Here is an 18676-nt window from a genome sequence, read left to right on the forward strand (position 1 = left end):
GCATGGGACTTACTGCCCTATGGCAACTTCTGACCTGAGACCTATGTGTTCAGAGGCTTCCTGTTGGCTTCTATAGAAGGAACTGCTCCCTGTGTATATAGGAAACTTACGCTGATGTTGTTGAAAGTTCCCTTCTCATAGAAGGTAGTCAGAAACCATGCAGTCATAGAATGCAAGTGTAGAAGAAGTACATGGTCCATGGTGGCCCTTTAGTAATTGCAGATACTCTGTATTTCCTTCGCTTTCTTACATTCCAGTGGACTCCAATTTTAATTTATTAGGGCTGACACAATTGCTATTGGTATCACTGTTACTAATACTATTAGTAAAGCATTTATTCAGCAACATCACTGTGCTAGGTGAAGTACAGGAGATGGATGTGGCACAGTTTGGGGGTTGGATCATCCTTCTATGAACAGAAGGGCTCCTACCACCCACAGAAGACGTCCAATCCAGCAGCGCATATCCACCGATGGAATGGGGGTGGAGGCAACCTTAGTTGATTAGGGACTGCCCAGTGGGCCCCTTGAAAATTGGCTCCAGAGGCTGAGGCCCTCTGGAACAGTGGGAGAGATAGCACTGAAGGCCATAAAGGAAGGGAGGATCAGCAAAAATTGCCTCCCCTTTTTTCCACCAGTGGGGCATTCTGAGCGGAACTCCACTCAGGCAAAGCTCCTGTGGGTATAAAAGAACTTAGATCCAAGCCACTGTCTAGAAGGCTTACAACTGTCATCATATATACTAATAGTGAATTCAGTTGCTGACTTATGATGGCTATATCGCTAAAGCAAGGCTACTGAGAAACAAGAGGAAGGTATCAGCATGCTTGGGGAAGCCCCAAGGTTTGCAGAAGTAGAAAAAATATTAATGGAAAAACCTAAAGCAAGTTGGTACAGAGAGTGGCAAGTAGCCAGTGCATAGAAGAATGACATAAGGATGCAAAAGAGGATTTTAGCAGATAATTTTAGCACTGCATAGGCTAAATACCAGCCTTCTGCATATCAGTCTTACATAAGTTCTTGTGCAAAATTCCCTTACCACGTAAGCATGCACAGTTCCTTTACTGTGTAAGCATGCACATCTGTAAATGACAGGAAGGATTTTCTAGGAATCCTATTCAAGCATTACGATGTCACAGTTACGGGGCACAATCCAGTGTAAATAGACAAATGATGAAAATTGTATAACTTTAATGATCCATATATATTTCCCACGTTAGAATAGTGGAAGTTAAGCTTCTGTTGACCAGATTGCTCCCATGCATGCTTACATGGGAGAAAGGTTTTACTTCCAAGTAAACATGTTTAGGATTGCACTATAAAATGTTTATGAAGTGATCTTCTTTATTTTAAAATGCTGTATTTCTTTTTTAAATCATCATTTTTTAAAGAACATACAACATGACAGTGAAATTGAAGCACCTGTCCTACCATACCTTGTCCAGTAATTTAGGAAATATAGAAAAAAAGATTATTTAGCATGCTTAGACTGCAGCCCACAAACCATTTATTTCTAAGTCCCAGGGGTTGTCTATATGGCGCCGACTTAGTCCATTGCTTAGTCGGAGCTGCGCAGTACCACTGATGCAGATCCCCAGCTAGCTTGATATATGGGGGAGAGTTACTGCAGCCACAACGCATTGCAGTTACTGCAATGCGAACTCTGAGGTCCACGCTGGTTATATGGCTCTATTCAATTTAAATGGATATACGCGCAGCTGCGCAGCTACATGAGTTAGGAATCTCATGAGTAAGGAGTATCTGTGCCATAGTGAAAGTTTCCACTCATTCTTTCAGTATTTTATGTCTGAACACATTTTCCTTCAACATCTTTGGCAGGATGTGGGTAGTCAGCTTCTGCGTCCCATGACAACTGCTTGTACACAGGCAGAACCACAGTCTGGAAGCCAGGTACTCTCACGATGCTTTGCGCCTGTGAAGTCTTGCCTAGTGAAATCATGGGGCTGATGCAGGACTATTCTTGAATACTTTGTGGACTGCAGACAGATAGTGACCCCTAGGACCAGATCTATCTTCAAATATGCAAATATAAGTCAGTGTCAGATAATTTCAGCATTGGCACAATACAGCTAATTTGTTATTATAGGTTATATTATAGAATATAGCCTATCTGTTAAGATTCGTTGGAGTGATCCTATGAGCCACCATGTCAGCATGACACATGGGACTGGACAGTTAGCTATTCACAATAATAGGAACAGTAATACAACGTACAATAACTAGGATTGCTTTGTAAATGAGGCTTTTTGTTTAAGCTCATCTGTTTAGGCTTCTATTTGTCAGTTTGTTGATAATATGATAATTTGGTTGAACATTGTCATATCACAGTGAAGTTAAGAACACACATTCATGACACAATTCTATGTTTCAAGTTCAAATATCAACTTGACTCTCCACAGTTGTTGTCAAAACGTATGGAAAATAAATGCAAAATACATTGCAATACAGTATCTCCCCTAAAGTCTGAGCTATCAGAATGAAAGCTGATGCTGGGAGAATTATCAATAACTTCCGATATGCAGACGATACCACCCTAATGGCAGAAAGCGAAGAGGATCTAAAGAGCCTCTTGCTGAGGGTGAAAGAGGAGAGTGCAAAAGCTGGTTTGAAACTCAACATTAAAAAAACGAAGATCATGGCATCTGGCCCTATCACTTCCTGGCATATAGAAAGGGAAGAAATGGAAGCAGTGACAGATTTTACTTTCTTGGGCTCCAAGGTCACCGCAGACGGTGACTGTAGCCATGAAATTAAAAGATGCTTGCTCCTTGGGAGGAAAGCTATGGCAAACCTAGACAGCATAGTAAGAAGCAGAGACATCACCTTGCCGACAAAGGTCCGTCTAATCAAAGCTATGGTTTTCCCAGTAGTAATGTATGGCTGTGAGAGCTGGACTATAAGGAAGGCTGAGCGCCGAAGAATTGATGCTTTCGAACTGTGGTGCTGGAGAAGACTCTTACGAGTCCCCTGGACTGCAAGGAGGTCAAATCAGTCCATCCTAAAGGAAATCAACCCTGACTGCTCATTGGAAGGACAGATACTGAAGCTCAAATATTTTGGCCACCTAATGCGAAGAGAAAACTCCCTGGAAAAGACGCTGATGCTGGGAAAGACTGAAGGCAAAAGGAGAAGGGGACGGCAGAGGATGAGATGGCTAGATAGCATCACCGATGCAATGAATATGAACTTGAGCACGCTCCGGGACAGAGCGCAGGACAGGAAGGCCTGGCGTGCTATGGTCCATGGGGTCACGAAGAGTCGGACACGACTGAATGACTGAACAACAACAACAACGTTCTGTGTTTCAGGAATGATCCCCAGCTCAATCCCTACACCCATTTTCAAGGGGAATAGGAAAAATACAACATACAACACAATGCAGTATCATCCCTGAAGACTGATCTGTTAGGAGGTAATAAGGACTCCTAGACTAAATTCAGCATCCCCTTCCTAACCCACAGATTACCAATGCTGTGAGAGCTCAATGTCCCTAAGAAAAAACACTATCACTGTACTGAACGTCTACTGGAGGTGTGTAGAAGGAACAGCACTGGATTCAGCATGCGTCAGGCAGGAGTCCAGGACTACCATTTTTTCCATGGAAAAATGGAAACATCAACCTATTTTATGAAGAAGTTCATATGCTCGTATTCATTCTCTGAAAGTTAGAAAAAAGAGAAAGCATGGAACTACATATTATGAAAGGAGTGGTCCATTCCACTGAGTTCTCCCTCTTTCTTTGGGAACAGGGAGTATAATTTTCCTTTTGTTCTAACATCATCATGTTGTGTGCTTCCCCCCTGCAAGTGGCACCCAATGATGTGGAGAGGGAAATGCACGATGGAATGATGAAAGTAAGTGGCACTACAGGTTAAGAAGGAGAGAATTTGATATGGCGATGCCATTCTTATCAATAGCCTTATGTCACCCAGAGAACAGGGATATGTAGCATGAATTAAGCCCTCTTATTTATTTATTTCATTTCTATACCGCCCAATAGCCGAAGCTCTCTGGGCGGTTCACAAAAATTAAAACCAAACAACACACAATAAAACAATTTAAAATATATAGAACATTAAAACCACAATATAACAATACAACCACAATAAAACCTAGCAGCAGTGCAAGAGTTTAAAATACAGATTTAAAACAGCAAAGATAAAAATTTAGAAAGCTAAAATGCTAAAATGCCTGGGAAAATAAAAAGGTCTTCACCTGGCACTGAAAGGAATACAATGTAGGCTGCTCAGGAAGGAGCCTGGGGAAGGAGGACCAGCCAGCAGCTGCACCAGGTGAAGCCTGAGCCTGCTTCTGCCCCCACCCCCAGGTACTTAAGGCGAGGCTGCTTGGGAAGGAGCCTGGGGAAGGAGGACCAGCCAGCCAGCAGCTGCACTGGGTGGAGCCTGCCCCTGCCCACAGGTACTTAAGGCGGGGCTGCCAGAGGCAGCGCCTCGGCGTCGCATCAAGTGCGACGCTAAGTGCGTACTTAGCGTTGCACTTGGAGTCACGTAGGATCTGAAGCTAAATGCTCTTCAGGCATTCTAAATCAGAGGATAATCAACATGCAAGGAGGAACATGCTAGCTCCACCCCTTCCCTCATTACTTTCATTGCCCTCTACATGTGGAGGGTGACTTTGCAAAGGAGAGCTTCCTCTACCTCTAATGGGGGCTTTCCACATAATCCGGAACACTGATTTCCAATTTCAAATATGTAGCTGAGCTACACTTGATTATGGCAGAAACTATGTAGTCTACCAGCACCACCTTTCCTCCAATTTAAGTGTCTGCCTACATCAACATTTGTTGTGCCCCTGTCAAGGTACTCCACAACAGTAGGAATTCATCACCAAATGAAGCAGAGTTCTTTATTTTGTGTATTCTTGTCCCCCTGTTGGTGTGATTATAATATAAAAGAATAACTATTGGGCAGTCATTCAAATGGTTCTGTATCATGCCTGTGCTTGACCCTTGACCTTCCTGGCTTGTAAAAGGGGCCAGGAAAGAATGGGCCAAGTAAGTAAGGGTAGTGGTGGACAACTTTTTACAACACACTGTGATTCCGTCATGTCTGAAAGACATAGTGGTGAGATATTAGTTAAAAATAACCCTTCCTAGACCCTACCATATTGGATAATTTCTTGCCAGTCCAATATTCCATTCCTTGGCAAGTTGTTGGAGTATGTGGTGGCATCTCAGCTCCAGATGCTCTGGATGAGGTGCAGGTTAAGCGCTACTGCCACTGCCAAGAGATGAGCCAGTGGTGGGAGGGCAGTCCACCAATGTAGCATGCCCAGAGGGAACTTTGCTGGGGGGCTCTCAAGCCTGTTTCTGGTACTGGATATAAAAGTTAAGAAGTGCAATAGATGTAAAGACTTGGAAAGACTGAATGTGTGTGCATCTGCAAATGTAAGGTGGCCCTACTAACCTGAACCACTTGTTGAGACCACTGAAGCTGGAACTACTAGAACTGCCACAACTGCTTCCCACTAACTTTGCCCTCCTCCTGCTTCATCTCTCTCTTCCTCCCCTCCCCCATTACATTTCCTCCATCCACTTAGAAAGCTGTGCCCCTATCACCCCCCCACCCCCCACAGAGGAGAGTGAGTGACTCATGTGTGCAGCTAGGCCCAGTCACCCTTTCAGTTTGATCCCCCTCCCGCCATTTGTTTTGAAGCATTTGTTGTGCCTCTAACAGCTCATATCAGAGAGTGTTCTGGATAGTAGTGACAGCTGTAAGAAGAATTCAGCATTGCAAGCTTACACAAGGTCAGTCTGTGCCTTTTTGCCAATCCCTATTAAAAACATTAGGGCTAGACAGAGTTGGTTTGAATTACGGCAGTCTCAACATTAGGAGATGCATTTTAGATGTTTGTACAGTTACACAAGATGACATGTAAATTACAATGGGGCAAGCAGGTCTTTCCCCTACCCAACAATTAGCAGTTTTATTGATTCCAGACTACACGCTTCCTCTGCTTTTAGTTGTGTCCTAGTGCTGAGACAGAAGTTCCCAAGCTTGTAGTTTTAAAATGCTCATTTAGAATTAAAGAACAAAACAAAGAGCACATGCAAAAGCCCAACAATTTTCATAGAATAAAAAATAGTAGGGTTGGAAGGGGCCTACAAAGCCATCGAGTCCAACCCCCTGGCTCAGTTTTCCTAATATTCAGGTAATAGGGATCTCTATTGCATAACACAAAAGCACTTGCCTGTTAGACTTGCAGTCTGATTCTATCAGCTTCCTTCCTCCAGATCACAGGGAACAAATAGTTGGCATAATATTTTTTTTAAGATCTTTGCTGCTTGCAGATTAACATTTTATTTTGAAATTCATATACCTCCTTTTATCCTAAAAATATTACTCTTCACAAACACTTGGGTTATCATTTGAAATACTACTTCCAGTATTTTATGTAAATTGTGAATTATTGTGGGCCGAGGTAGTCACATATAAAAGTCTCAAACAGTGAGATTGCTTTCATTAACAACAAACCAGCCAGATGGTTCTAGTATATTGTTAGAACCTGATCCAGAAGAAACGCTTTCAAATCCCACCTTTGCCAGGGTCTCTTTGGAGTCACTGTCTTTCAGATTCAGCTCCTCATCACCACAACCGGTATACTAGTGACAAACGATAGTAGGTGTTAGTATGTGCATTAGCAGGTGTAAAAAATCTCAAACTGATTAAGGACAAAGGACCCAAAGGAGACTGGTAGTAACAACCCATTAGACTTACAGTCTGATCCTATATTTACACATGTCCAATTTCCATTGCCTTCCCTCCCGAACAATTTATATGGAATTAAGGGCGCAACCTTATGCATGTTTAGACAAAAGAAAAAGAATTCTGGAGGATTCCGGGAGTTGTAGGACTTTTCATGCATATACTTGCACCCTAAAAGCCCCCCACCCCACCCCACCCTACCCTCTGTCACGGCTGCCAGGTTTTGGTGAGGATGAGGGTTAGATGTGCTGAAATTGCGAACATTTAGGAAAGGCGGAATGCTGACGGATATTACTGGGTTGGGACGTTCTAAGCTCCCATCCCGTTGCTGGGGTGGCCAGAAAAGACAAGCGAAGCTTTCCTCGGACTTTCTCGGGAAAAGCTAATGCTAAACTCAGGCACTTGGCGGTAAAGAGCGGAGAGGCTCTTGGCTTGACACAAATAAAGAGTTGAGTAGCGTGAAGAGGAATCGAAATGCTCGCTTACAAAGGGTCGCAGCCACCCTGCCTGCGCTGAACGGCCTTCAGTCGCCATGGTAACAGCGTCTCTACCCAGTCGGGCTCGCTTTCCTGTGCGTGCATCAGTCCGTGGGGCCGGATAGGAAACAGGGACCGCACCCGGAACGTTCCTGAGAACGATGCGTCGAGAAGCTACTTCGGTGTTCTTCCTATTGTAAGTTTAACGCCGCATGTTCTCTCCCTCTATGTTTCCCGTCGGAGGATTATCTGGCGGACTGCCTCACAAATCCACATCGCCTCTTACAGCCATTTGCTGCTGCTCCGTTTCTAACTCTACTACAGCGGCTGCCTCATGAGGGTTTCCAGTGACCCTGTGGTATCGTTGGTCCACAGGTAAGGCTCTCCCGGAGAATGGCTTGTTTGTTCTCTTGGATTGGGAATGCCAGAGGGGCCCAGGAGACGCTCAAAGTCGGGAAAAACATATATTTACTCGCTTCACAAAGAACTTCCTCGCCGTGTATTGCTGACCTCCGACTCGGGCCCGCATTCCGCCAATTCCGGTCAAGAGAGCTGGTGGTGGTTGTTTTGCAAGAGGAGGATGAGGAAAAGCGGCTCCTCCTCGAAGCGGTGCACATCGCCCTACCGTCTGGTGTGATATACGAGGGGGTGGGGAGGAGGAGTGTTGTGGTACCAAAATACGGCACTATGAGCTGCGGTGTAGGACAACTTGCAACCCCAAGACAGGCCTAGTTCTCTTTTCCCCCACCGCATCCCGGAGTGTGAGGCGGAAACGGTTCTGGGGGAAAATAATACATGTCCACATAACTGCAATCCCGTGTCGGGTCCTCAGTAGCTTTCCCAGAGCGCCTCTTCATTATTTTGGCGCCCCGTCCTCAAATGATGTAGAACAGCCCCATCCCTATTATTAAATTGACATTTGCCCTGAGATTTGTGTCCGGTCATGCCTTCAACATTGACACTCCCTGCTCTGAACAAGAGGGATATTTGTTGCTGCCTTCCTTTCGCTTAAATCAGTAGTGTTCTTGAAACAATATACCAGAAGGGCCTTCAGCATAGCAATCATGGTTTTTCAGAGTCTACAAAGCATGGGATATTTCTGTCACTGCCTCCTTATGATGGTGGTTATGATGCAGTTGCAGGTGTGAAGCCCACAAAAGGATTTCCTAGTATTGTCTCGTGTCTCTGGCTTAGGCTTCATTTTATAGTTGTAACTTTATTGTCATCACATTTCTTCTTTTCCGTTCACAGGCCATTAGAGTGTTTCTTCTCTTCCCACTTATTTTGCTTTGAAACTTACACATTATTTAAAGATATAGCTCATTCCATCCCAAAGTCTTGGAGTACTTAACAATAGTTTAAAACAAGTGTAGGTAGAACTATGATTGATTCCAGGCCAGGTCATATTAAATCTCTAAATGCTCCTGAGCTGGTAGCCACAAGAGAGTCCTTGTTGCCAAGTGCCCCTTAGCTTAAATATGTCTCTAAGAGCCTGCCTATTCACCCTGTCCACACATCTACAAAGGGTGGTCCCCGTTGGTATGGTAGCCCGTCTTAGTCCCTTCCTTGGATATGGAGCAGCTGCATGTCTCCGCCATCCCGTCAAGCTGTGTGTGCATGTATGTAGGGTGTGCAAAACTTGAAATAGCTTAAATAGTTTTTTAGGATTGTTAATTTGGTCTGGAGAGAAGAGTGTGCTTTTTTTGAAGCTAGGGTAGGCAAACATCAGGCTTATGTGATCCATTCAGAGGTCTACCAACCACTTGCAGACATAATATGGTGCTGGGGGGTTGGTAGAGCCAACTACCTAGGATATGTTAAGCCATACATTAGGATGGCTACATATACAAATACCAAATCAAATCTGGGTTCTTTCAGGTCAGGGATTCTAAGACCAACACCCTAAATCACCTGCCTATCTCCACAAATATGATCAAAGGCAACCAATTAATTTTTATGTTTTTCTTATTCACCAAGACCAAGTGAAAAGTGATTAGCATAAGGCCAAGCATGACAAAGGGTCCTTTCCCCCCCTTTTTCTTTTGCCCTTTTTAAGGAGCAGCAAGTTGTGTCAGCACCCTTACACATAAGGCCATTTTACAACTAGGAAATACTGAGGCTCAGTATCATCAATGACTACTAGTTATGATGGCTACGTATTACCTCTAGTATCCTGGGCACACCCTGTGAACAAAATACTGGACTACATAGGGCCTTGGTGTGATCCAGCATACCTCCTCTTACGTTCTTAGAGATACGTAATTTACTCATGGGTCAGGAAAGTAAGTGTGCAGAGGATTGCATTGTATGTATAAGCACACTCTTAGTATTGTTACTTCAGTAGGAAAACCAGAGTGATGCACCTTGACTTTAATAGGACTCACACTCAAGCCATTGTGCATATGATTACAGCCTTAGAAATTAGAACAAAGCCAGCAGAATGAGTGTGAGGCCTACTGTTGACTAAATATTGCTACCAATACCACACATCACAGTAATCTTATTTTGTTTGAAAATCTGGGGATTTTTTTTTTCCAGAAGGGGGGCAAACACTTATTCTTCTATCTTTGACTGGCAGTAAAAATTGGCCAGACCAATCTGTCTGAGGAAAAGCAAAATTAAAACAAAAGCATCTTGGTTGCAAAGGAGGGAGAGAGGTGTGACATGGTGAGAAAACTACAAGGAATAGAGCAGGAGAACCTTGGGGTTGGCACCGTGTGTGTGTGTGTGTGTGTGTGTGTGTGAGAGAGAGAGGGAGGGAGGGAGGGAGGGAGGAGTAATGTTCCCCTTCTTTTCTGCATAAATTCTGTTCTGCTTTGCCCAAAAATCCACTGCTTGTTTCCCACCTTACTTGGCTCTAGCAGATCTTCACAAAACATCTCATTTTTTACGCATACAGCTGTCTTCCCTTTCGTTGTCATAAGCAAGGCACACACTTACAATTCAGGGATAGGTTACCTGTGAACCATGTTCAGACCAGGAATTTGTTTTGAGTACCAGAGCCCGGGCCACAGTCCTTTCACTCTATAGAAAGGAAGAAAAAATTAATCTGCTCCTGGCTTTCTCCCGTTTTCCCTTAATTCCAAAGGGGTTTGTTTTTTTGCTGTGATATACTCCAGGAAGGCAATGGTTGGACCAGAGTGAGGGGTAGGAGCTGATTAATGGGAAATGTCTATTGTGGGAGGCTGCAGAGGTTCTGTTGCTGCTTAGTTTTAGGAGCAGGGGAGCAAAAGAGATACTGAGGGAAGTGTATTTGTACATAGATGACCAACAATAAAAAATCCAACAAGAGAGATTGAAAATGGTTCTTCCATGTCCTCACACAGTATTGGTTAGAGGATTTTGTAAGCCCAGCACAACTGCAGAATAATCCCCATGTTCCAGCTTCAAGTTAGGTGGGCTGAGGCTTGATTTTGTGCTGTGTTTTTGACCCACCTAGGGTGCCTTGGAAGTGCTGCATGATTGTAGGAATAATCCCCCATCCACTCCCCAAGGTTGGGCTACGCTTCTGAGAAGTAGACTGGGTTTGCATGTCACACCAAACCATGGTGGGTTGTCATCATGGGTGGTCAGAGAATGGCTTGGCATGAACCCGGAGTGGTTTTTCTGTCGTGGGTAGTTTTGTGCAAACAAGAGACCCTGAGAAACCATAGCTTGTTGGGTTGTTTAGGGTGGCTTGTTCTCAGGGTGGCTTAGTGTGATATACGAATCCTGAAGGGTGACTTTTTTGTGGGATGTCAGAATGGATAGACAATTGTCTGGCAAGAGTGGCAAAGAAAAGCCCTGCTGCTCCTTGCAACCTTGCTAGTGTCGTTGCCATTCTCCCTCATCTTTTCTCAGCCTCAGGATGGATTTTTAATATTTTCTTGTAGGAATCATGAAGAAGGGACACCAGAGAGTGTCTCCCGAATGTGTTCACAAGGTTTAAAATTATTATTTTTTCTCCTGCAAAGGAACAAATGACCGCTTCCAGGAATTCTGCACACATTTTGCCTTCATTTTACTACCTGGCCATGAGATTTGCACAAATTTTTCCTCCATTCTACTGCTCTGCCATGAATTTTGCATATTTTTTTCAATCCTTCTCGCTGCTCTGTAACCCCATGTACATCTGACAGCTAACAAAGGAGCTGTTTTGTTTCAAGCACGAAGCTTTCTTCAGTGTAATGTGAAGTAGCCTTTTTTTAAAAGGCATTGACTAATGAGGGAAGTGCCCTTTCAGCAGTTGGTCTGCTATGGTTGCCGGCTGATGAGAGAAACTCCTCCCTGCCTCACATCACAAAAAAGAAATAATTTTCTGAGCCATTACGAATGTGAGAACGCAGTTACAAGCTTTAGTTTGGTTTTATTTGTTGTCTTGTGCAGGAGCAAAAGACTGCCGTTCCCCAATTTATCCAAGTATACTGAATCCCTCCCTTCTCTGCTTCAGAGCTTCCCTTGCTAGCAAACACCTTTTTATTTTTAAAGTCTGCTTGATTTTACACTGCAGTAAGCACACCCACCCCAAAGCGCCTTCTCTCAACTTACCACCACCACCACCCTTGTCAATGCCCTCTACCTCAGCGCATCCCTTGCTAGTGAACACCTTTTTAGTATTGATGTTAAACTGAAGTAAGTACACCCACCACAAAGCACCTTCTCTACCTCAGCCCCCTGCTTGCAACCTTTTAATTTGCACAAATATCTCCTTCATTTACTGCCCAGCCTTTACATTTGTGTCTCCATCACTATTCTGTAGTGAAACATGAAGGGGGTGGAGGGGAGCTGCTAAATGTAGAAAGTGGAGGATGAAATAGATGAGGACAATGACAAAGGGGGGGTATGGTTCTGCTGGTCAAAACACAGTAAGTGGAGAATGAAAGAGACCAGGAAAGTACAAAGAAATTATGCAAAATTCATGGCAGAGCAGTAGAATGCAGGAGAAATTTATGCAAATCTCATGGCAGGGCAGGAAAATGGAGCTGGAAATTGCACAAATTTCAGGGGAAAGGAGTAAAACGCAGGCGAAATTTGTGCAACATTCCTAGCAGCAGTCATTCATTCCTGCGCACTTGCACAGGAGTGAAAATAACATTTTTTTTAAAAAGCGAACTTGTTTGGTACACTCTCTGGTGTCCTTTCTTCATGATCCCTGCAAAAAAAAAAATCCATCTTGAGTTTGAGGAGGGATGAGCGAGAATGGTGACGGCACTAGCGAGAACGAAGGGGAACTTTGCGCAAAACTCATGGCACAGCAGCAGAACAGGGGAAATGTGCATAAATCTCATGGTAGGAAAAAAAGACGTTGCAAATATCTTTCCACGTGTGTTCTTACGTCAGTGTATGGGAAGTGCACTGACAAGAGGAGGATAAGGGAAAGGTTGGCTAAATAGGGGACAGGTGGTCTTTTGCACTTGCGCAAGAGGCCCCCCCCCCATAATTTTTAAAAGCTTGTGACTGTGTTCCTACATTGAAATGGGCTCAGAAAATTATTTCCTTTTTGTGATCTGATACATGTGTGTGGGGGGAGTTTCTTTTATCAGCCAGCAACCACAGCAGGCCAGTTATAGAAAGGGTGCTGATGTAGGGAACGAGGAAATGAGGATTTCTGCCACAAAGGCCCCTGGGCTATGTGATGGCAGTGGGCTGGAGGGCTGAGGGTGAAGCAAGCCTTGGCAAGCCTTGGCAAGCTGCTGAGCGGGTGATCGTCTGTTGGGAGTACTGGGCAAGCCATCCACCCACCATGCCTTTGTCTTAGGGTGGCTTAGTGTTACATGTGAATGTGCCCGTAGTGTGATGTGTGGGACAAGATATCACTCCTTTGAGGAGGGGCAGGGTCTTGGCATATAGAAACATTTGGTTGGCTACTAAGGCTAGGTAAAATATGTGGATCCCTAGCCTTTGGGCAATTAGGAGTCCATTACAACATGAGGGCAGCACCCATGCTGTTGCTTTCCCTTTTTAAAAAATTAATATTTTTCTGCATATCTAGGGTTTTTTTCTGGGTATGTAGACCCTCCCTGTTCAGTCTGTGGGTGGCCCCATTTTGCTGCCCTGTTGGTTAGCATGGGCTCACCCACTTACTGTTAGAGGGAACTAAATGTTGCAGTGTGGAGTGCTTCTATTCAGGGTTCAAATCCATTCTCCTTCCCTGGTTTTCCCTTTTTTCCCTCAATAACTAGTCAGCATTTGTGCTCACTGAGCATACTCAGCCCGCACTGATCTGTTTCTTTGGATGTGGAGGTTGCCACTTAGTTTCATTAAACATTTGCATGTCTGCAGACCTCAGGGTTCCTCCCTGAGCATGTTGATACCTCGCTCTTGTGTGTGGAGGGTATTATTTTGCTTACAAGGCCTGGATCTCTGAGGGACCATCTATCTCAGTATGAACCTGCTTGATGATGAAGATCAGCAGGGGAGGTCCTTTAAAAAACAAACTTTTTATTCTATTTTTTAACTTTAGAAATGAAATAAACAATACCAACAACCTAATCAATAACTACAATTTCCCAACAATACAGTATTCTTAAGAGGACACAGCAATAATGGAAAAGAAAGAGAAAACAGAAGGAGGACAAGGAAGGGGGAAAAAATGAAAAAAATAAAGGATTATTTAAAGAAATTAAATTTAAACTCCATTACACTGAAACTTCAAATCCCATTCTGCTTAAAAATTATACCTATAACAGTGGCAATATTACAATTCAGTACAGCATAAATAATCAACCTAACATTTCAATATCATGTCATCAGTCTTATAGCAAGGAAGCAGGCCTACAATTCATTTTCAGTAACCATATATTGCCCTTCAGCTAACATATAGTAATAAAGCTTAAGAATTTAACCAGCCAAAAATCTTACCAGTAACAATGGTAATAATAATTTGAAAATGAGATTTAAAAGGATACATAATAATAATAACAACAAATCACTAATAAATTTTATAATGTTATATAATAATAAAGCTTAAAATCAACCTCACAACAATCACTAATATATTTTGTACTAGATATATAAATGAGTATATACATTGTACAGTATATCATGAAGAATTTAAAGAGAGGGGAAAAAAAGAAAAAAACATCTCTGGCTTAGCCTGTATCTTCCAGACTAAACATAGTCAGTTAGCTAAACATGTTTGTAGATTCCAGTTCATGGTCCTGGAACAGAAATCTCACGCGATTTTCCATTTAGCCACACCTCCGCCATTTCATGATTTAGGAACTTCTTCATCTGACCTTCAGAAAAAATGCAAAATGTAGCAGGATATTTTAAGTGATATTGTAAGTTCATTTGTTTTGTCATATTTTTCGCCTTGCTAAATTGCCTTCTTTTATCAGCAATTTCTTTGATGTAATCCAGAAATAGCATAACTTTATCTTGTTTCCAAAAAAGATTTCCAGCCTCTCTTGCCAAACGCAGGATATAATTTTTTGTGGAGATTCTTGCAAATTGGACTATAATCGTATAACCAGTCCTTTTGGCATTTGACACATGGAATACCTGCTCAGTATCAAATGAATAATCAGATGGCACAGGGAGTATCTCATGCAGGAACTTATCTACAAAAGTAGACAGATTTACATCAGTAGGTAAATATTTAATACCAATAATACGTACATTTGCCCTGCGCACTAATGCCTCCAGTTGAGAAATTCTGACAGAAAAAATGTTGAAAAAAGCTTGTGACGTAGTTTCATTCCCTGCCAGCTGATCTTGCAACTTGTTAATCTTCGCCTCCATTTTTTGCCAAGAAGTGTTAATTAAATCCACAGTCCCTTGCAGGGCAGTGATGGAATTTTGGATGGTATCCAGCCTCTTAACCTGTTCTGCAAATTGCAAGGACAAAGTTTTTATCAAAGCAAGTAACTCCTCTGTATCTCCACTTCTCGAAGCCTTTGCCAAGGGGGGTGGGGTGGAGATCCTTTTTTTCGCCTTAGTGTAGTCATCCTTCTCTTCAAACAAATCTTGCAGATCCTCAGATATTATTATTTCTTAATCCATTCCTCAGATGTTGTTGGTGTTCCTTAATCCAAAAACTACAATGGATCACGTCAGCCCTAGTTTCTCCTAATTAATTAGGAGGTTCAAACAGCTTTGAGCGATGATTAAGCTCTGGCAGACTAGCCCCAGAGTACAGCCCCCCTGCTACCACGCCGAGAGAACTGTTCTTCTAAAACATCCAGAGCTTCTCCCGTCTCCCCATTTAATTCCAGGGGAGAGATAAAAAGGTTTTTCAACCTTTTAAAAACCTGTTTGAGATAGCATCCCGCAGAGACCCCGTGGGAAGCTGCAAGGGCAACATTGGCTCCAACCGGAAGTCTCAGCAGGAGAGGACCTTTTGAAGACACTCTTGTTTGCTTGTCAGGCATGCTGGAAAGGGCCTTCTCTTGTGTTACTCCCAAACTCTGGAATACACTCCCTTTGGAGTTGCAACTGGTCCCCCCTCTCTCTGTGTCTTCAGGAAGGGAATTAAAGCACATCTTTAAATTGGCTTTTTAAATGGTTATGGTATTTAAGGTGGTTTTTCATGTTTTATTGTGGTTTTTATTTTATGCTGGTTCCTGTTTTCTGAACTTTTTGTATACTGCCTTTTTGGTTGGCTTCAGAAAGACGGTATAGAAATATAACAAATAAATAATAAATTTCATAGAGAGCTCTTGGAGAATTAACATCACTATTAGTATATATTACGATCAGGCAAGTGAGAAGTTGTATGTGACTGGAGATAGGAATACCTGTACCTTGGTCATATCAGTTGATCCCAGGATTTGATCTAAAGAAGAAGTGTCCTGATTGAGGCATAGGGGCACTTTGTTGCTATTGAATAGTATTGTTGAGTTTTTGATAGATTTCCAAAGCACTTTGAAAGGCCAGTTACTTACCAAGCACTCTGAGACTCTTCCTTCATCCTCCAGTACACTTCATGAAAGTATTTTCCTTAAAGTACAGAGAACACGTGTCAAGTGGAGGAAGTGTCTTCCCTGAGTGCCATGAAGTGCCTCTGTTGCTTCAAGAGTTCTGGATATTTGTTTCCGAAGACCTCCACTTCCTTGGATCATTGTTTCCTTGGTCCTGGATTTCTCTGGTGTACGGTTAATGAGAAGCTGTCATTATCATGTCAGCACATTACAAAGGTTTCTCTTTCTATGCTGTTCATTAATATAATGGGCTGTTAGCCATTGCCTGACACTGATTGTATTATGTGTGTGTTACTGCGGGGAGGCATCAGGATAGCCATTTTCTTCAATAAAGTAGACTGAAAGACAGTTCTGTTTGCTTTTCACTATTTTCTTCTTTTTTTGCAATCTGGAAAATGGTTTCATCGGAGCTTATATAAAAAGTTTTTCCAATGGTGCAGTCCAAAGCATACTGATAGTAAGTAAGACTGCAGTCCTTTGTGTACTTGCTAAGGAGTAAATCCCACTGAATTCAGTGACATTAGTACTTTGTAATAATATATACCATCTTAAGTGCTTCATAGCAGAAATGTTTTCAATAGCTGGGATCCAAACAGCTGCTTTTAGACACTTCTAACACTAGACCTTTTGAAACTGCTCCTCACTTTCAAAGTCCATTTACTTACAAAATAGTATTTGGGGTTACTGTTCATGAAACACACGCCCAAAGTTCTTTTAAGCATGAGAAACTAATTGTGCAGTTTTTTGGTTCCTGACCTATATACTTGGGGGGGGGGGGATATTGTTAAGAAAAGGCTATGACTTATGTACTTACTGTACTTAAGGTTTTCTCAGAAACTTTGAAACTTGGTTTTCATTGAACACTTACCCTGGGATAGGGAGAGAGTATGTATAGAAGAATGAATTTTTCTGTTCCTTTCAGGCAAAGTCCGTACTTTTCTCTTTAGTCGCACTACTGGCAGTGTTTAATTCAAAGCCTCAGTGTTTTCACTTCCTCATTTTTTGCTCATATTCATAAGCATTGTGTCTTAATTCTTTTGAAAATGCCCTTATTTTGTTCTCATTAAAACAGATACTAGAAATAATTACCCAGTCATGCAATGGCTTTTGGAGAGCTACCAAAAAAGGACTGGTACAGTATTCTGGGTGCAGGACCATCAGACAGTTTAGCGGAACTGAAAAGGAAATATCAAAGGCTAGTACTATTGGTAAGTATATTTTGTCTTGGGAGGCAATAAATCACTTTTAAAGTATTTGATTGATAAAAGTTGCATAAACAGGGCCAGATGTAGTGTCAATTATATTGTGTGTGTAGGTAGCTTACTAGATAGAACTGAAACTGTGATTTCATTCCATCCTTAAATAATCTTGACATTCTGTAGCTTTCCTACTATTGTGAAAATGGAGGATAATCTAGTTGCTTTTTTATCGTGTGAAATGAAAATGAGGAAAAACAGTTGTGTTCAAACTTTATAAATGATTCTTTATCTTAATTAAAGAGAATGCCTGACCTTCCCTTCTGAATTGTGTAAGCATGAAATGAATCAATCAGTGTTTCTGACTTTACAATTTGCTACCATGGAAGCAATTATAATGTCACTAGAACTAGACTGGCATCACTGGATAAATTGAGCATGAGGCACTGACTGAAAAAAATGTTTTCTCCCTCTGTAAAAGTGTGTTGTTAAACTGCAATAATGAGTTTAAAAGACAAGTATGTGGAGATTTATTACATTCTGATGTATGTTGTTTATCTATTTGTAGAACTTCTTGTATAAATTAAATGCGAGTTTCTGTAGTAGCCATCCTATACTGGCCTGGTTCGTATGTAGCAACAACCCAGAGTATGGGTTGAATCGTAGGTTGTTGTTGAATTGGGGGTTGTTGTTGAATCATGAGTTGTCATTACGTGCAAACCCTGCACTGGTTTAACTATGGGTTGTTAGCTACGAACTGCCCAGGAAGAGAACAAGTTTTTTGTTGAGTAGTGAACTCTGACCACTGAGAAACAAGATTAGCAGATTATGGGGAACTCCAAGTTTTTCAGAAGTGCAACAAACCTTGGGGGGGGGGAACCCTCAGCCCCCCCCCCCCCGCAAAGAAAAAGAGCAGCCCAGTGAAGAGTAAGCATGCTTATTGGCCACAGAATGCTATGTGTCTGTTGAGGAGGGAAATGAAAAACCAAGGAGGGAGGCAGGAAAATGGAATGGAGTAGCTCAGAGGAGGCAGGTCCCAGTTTTTGTTAATATACTTGAGAGTTTTAGTGAGCTTATCTCTGTCTGATATCATTTCCTGTTCAAATTCCTGGCTTAGAAATAGTCTTGCATTTTTCATATTTGAGACATACATCTTTTTATATCTGTTAAGCTTCCAATCTGATGTGCCTTCTTTAGCTCATGGTGTAGAAAGCCTATGTATATCTAAACAATGTTAATATGTTCTACTATAATTCTGCTAGTGCCTGTTGAATACTTCTGTGTCATCTAGGACTACGCAGACTCCATGAGTGTGAATCTTTTTAAAAATTCTTCCTTCTGCAATAAAATGTAAAGTAG

The 18676-nt window shown here is 42.3% G+C and overlaps 2 protein-coding genes across 3 annotated transcripts in view; one reads left to right on the plus strand and one right to left on the minus strand.

The window, feature by feature from the left end:
* DCDC1 (doublecortin domain containing 1) overlaps positions 1–7316 on the minus strand; it is a 465182-nt gene extending 457866 nt beyond the window's left edge. Inside the window, exons 1-2 of the mRNA XM_084852919.1 lie at positions 7232–7316; positions 6577–6642 (exon numbers count right to left, since the gene is read on the minus strand). Of these exons, the coding sequence (XP_084709045.1) occupies positions 6577–6642; positions 7232–7279 (114 nt within the window). The 5' untranslated portion in view covers positions 7280–7316. The remainder of the gene's footprint in view (positions 1–6576; positions 6643–7231) is intronic.
* Positions 7309–18676, plus strand: part of DNAJC24 (DnaJ heat shock protein family (Hsp40) member C24) — a 71800-nt gene continuing 60432 nt past the window's right edge. Inside the window, exons 1-2 of one of the 2 annotated variants that reach the window (XM_084853143.1) lie at positions 7309–7417; positions 17194–17329. In XM_084853143.1, coding sequence (XP_084709269.1) covers positions 17222–17329 — 108 coding nt within the window. In that variant the 5' untranslated portion in view covers positions 7309–7417; positions 17194–17221. Of the gene's footprint in view, positions 7418–7475; positions 7597–17193; positions 17330–18676 lie in introns of those variants that run through there. The other variant, XM_084853132.1, reaches the window with a different exon arrangement.

This window comes from Heloderma suspectum, chromosome 1 (genome assembly GCF_057233095.1).
Source record: "Heloderma suspectum isolate Gila_16-S chromosome 1, 16-S_ref, whole genome shotgun sequence".
NCBI lineage: Eukaryota > Metazoa > Chordata > Lepidosauria > Squamata > Helodermatidae > Heloderma > Heloderma suspectum.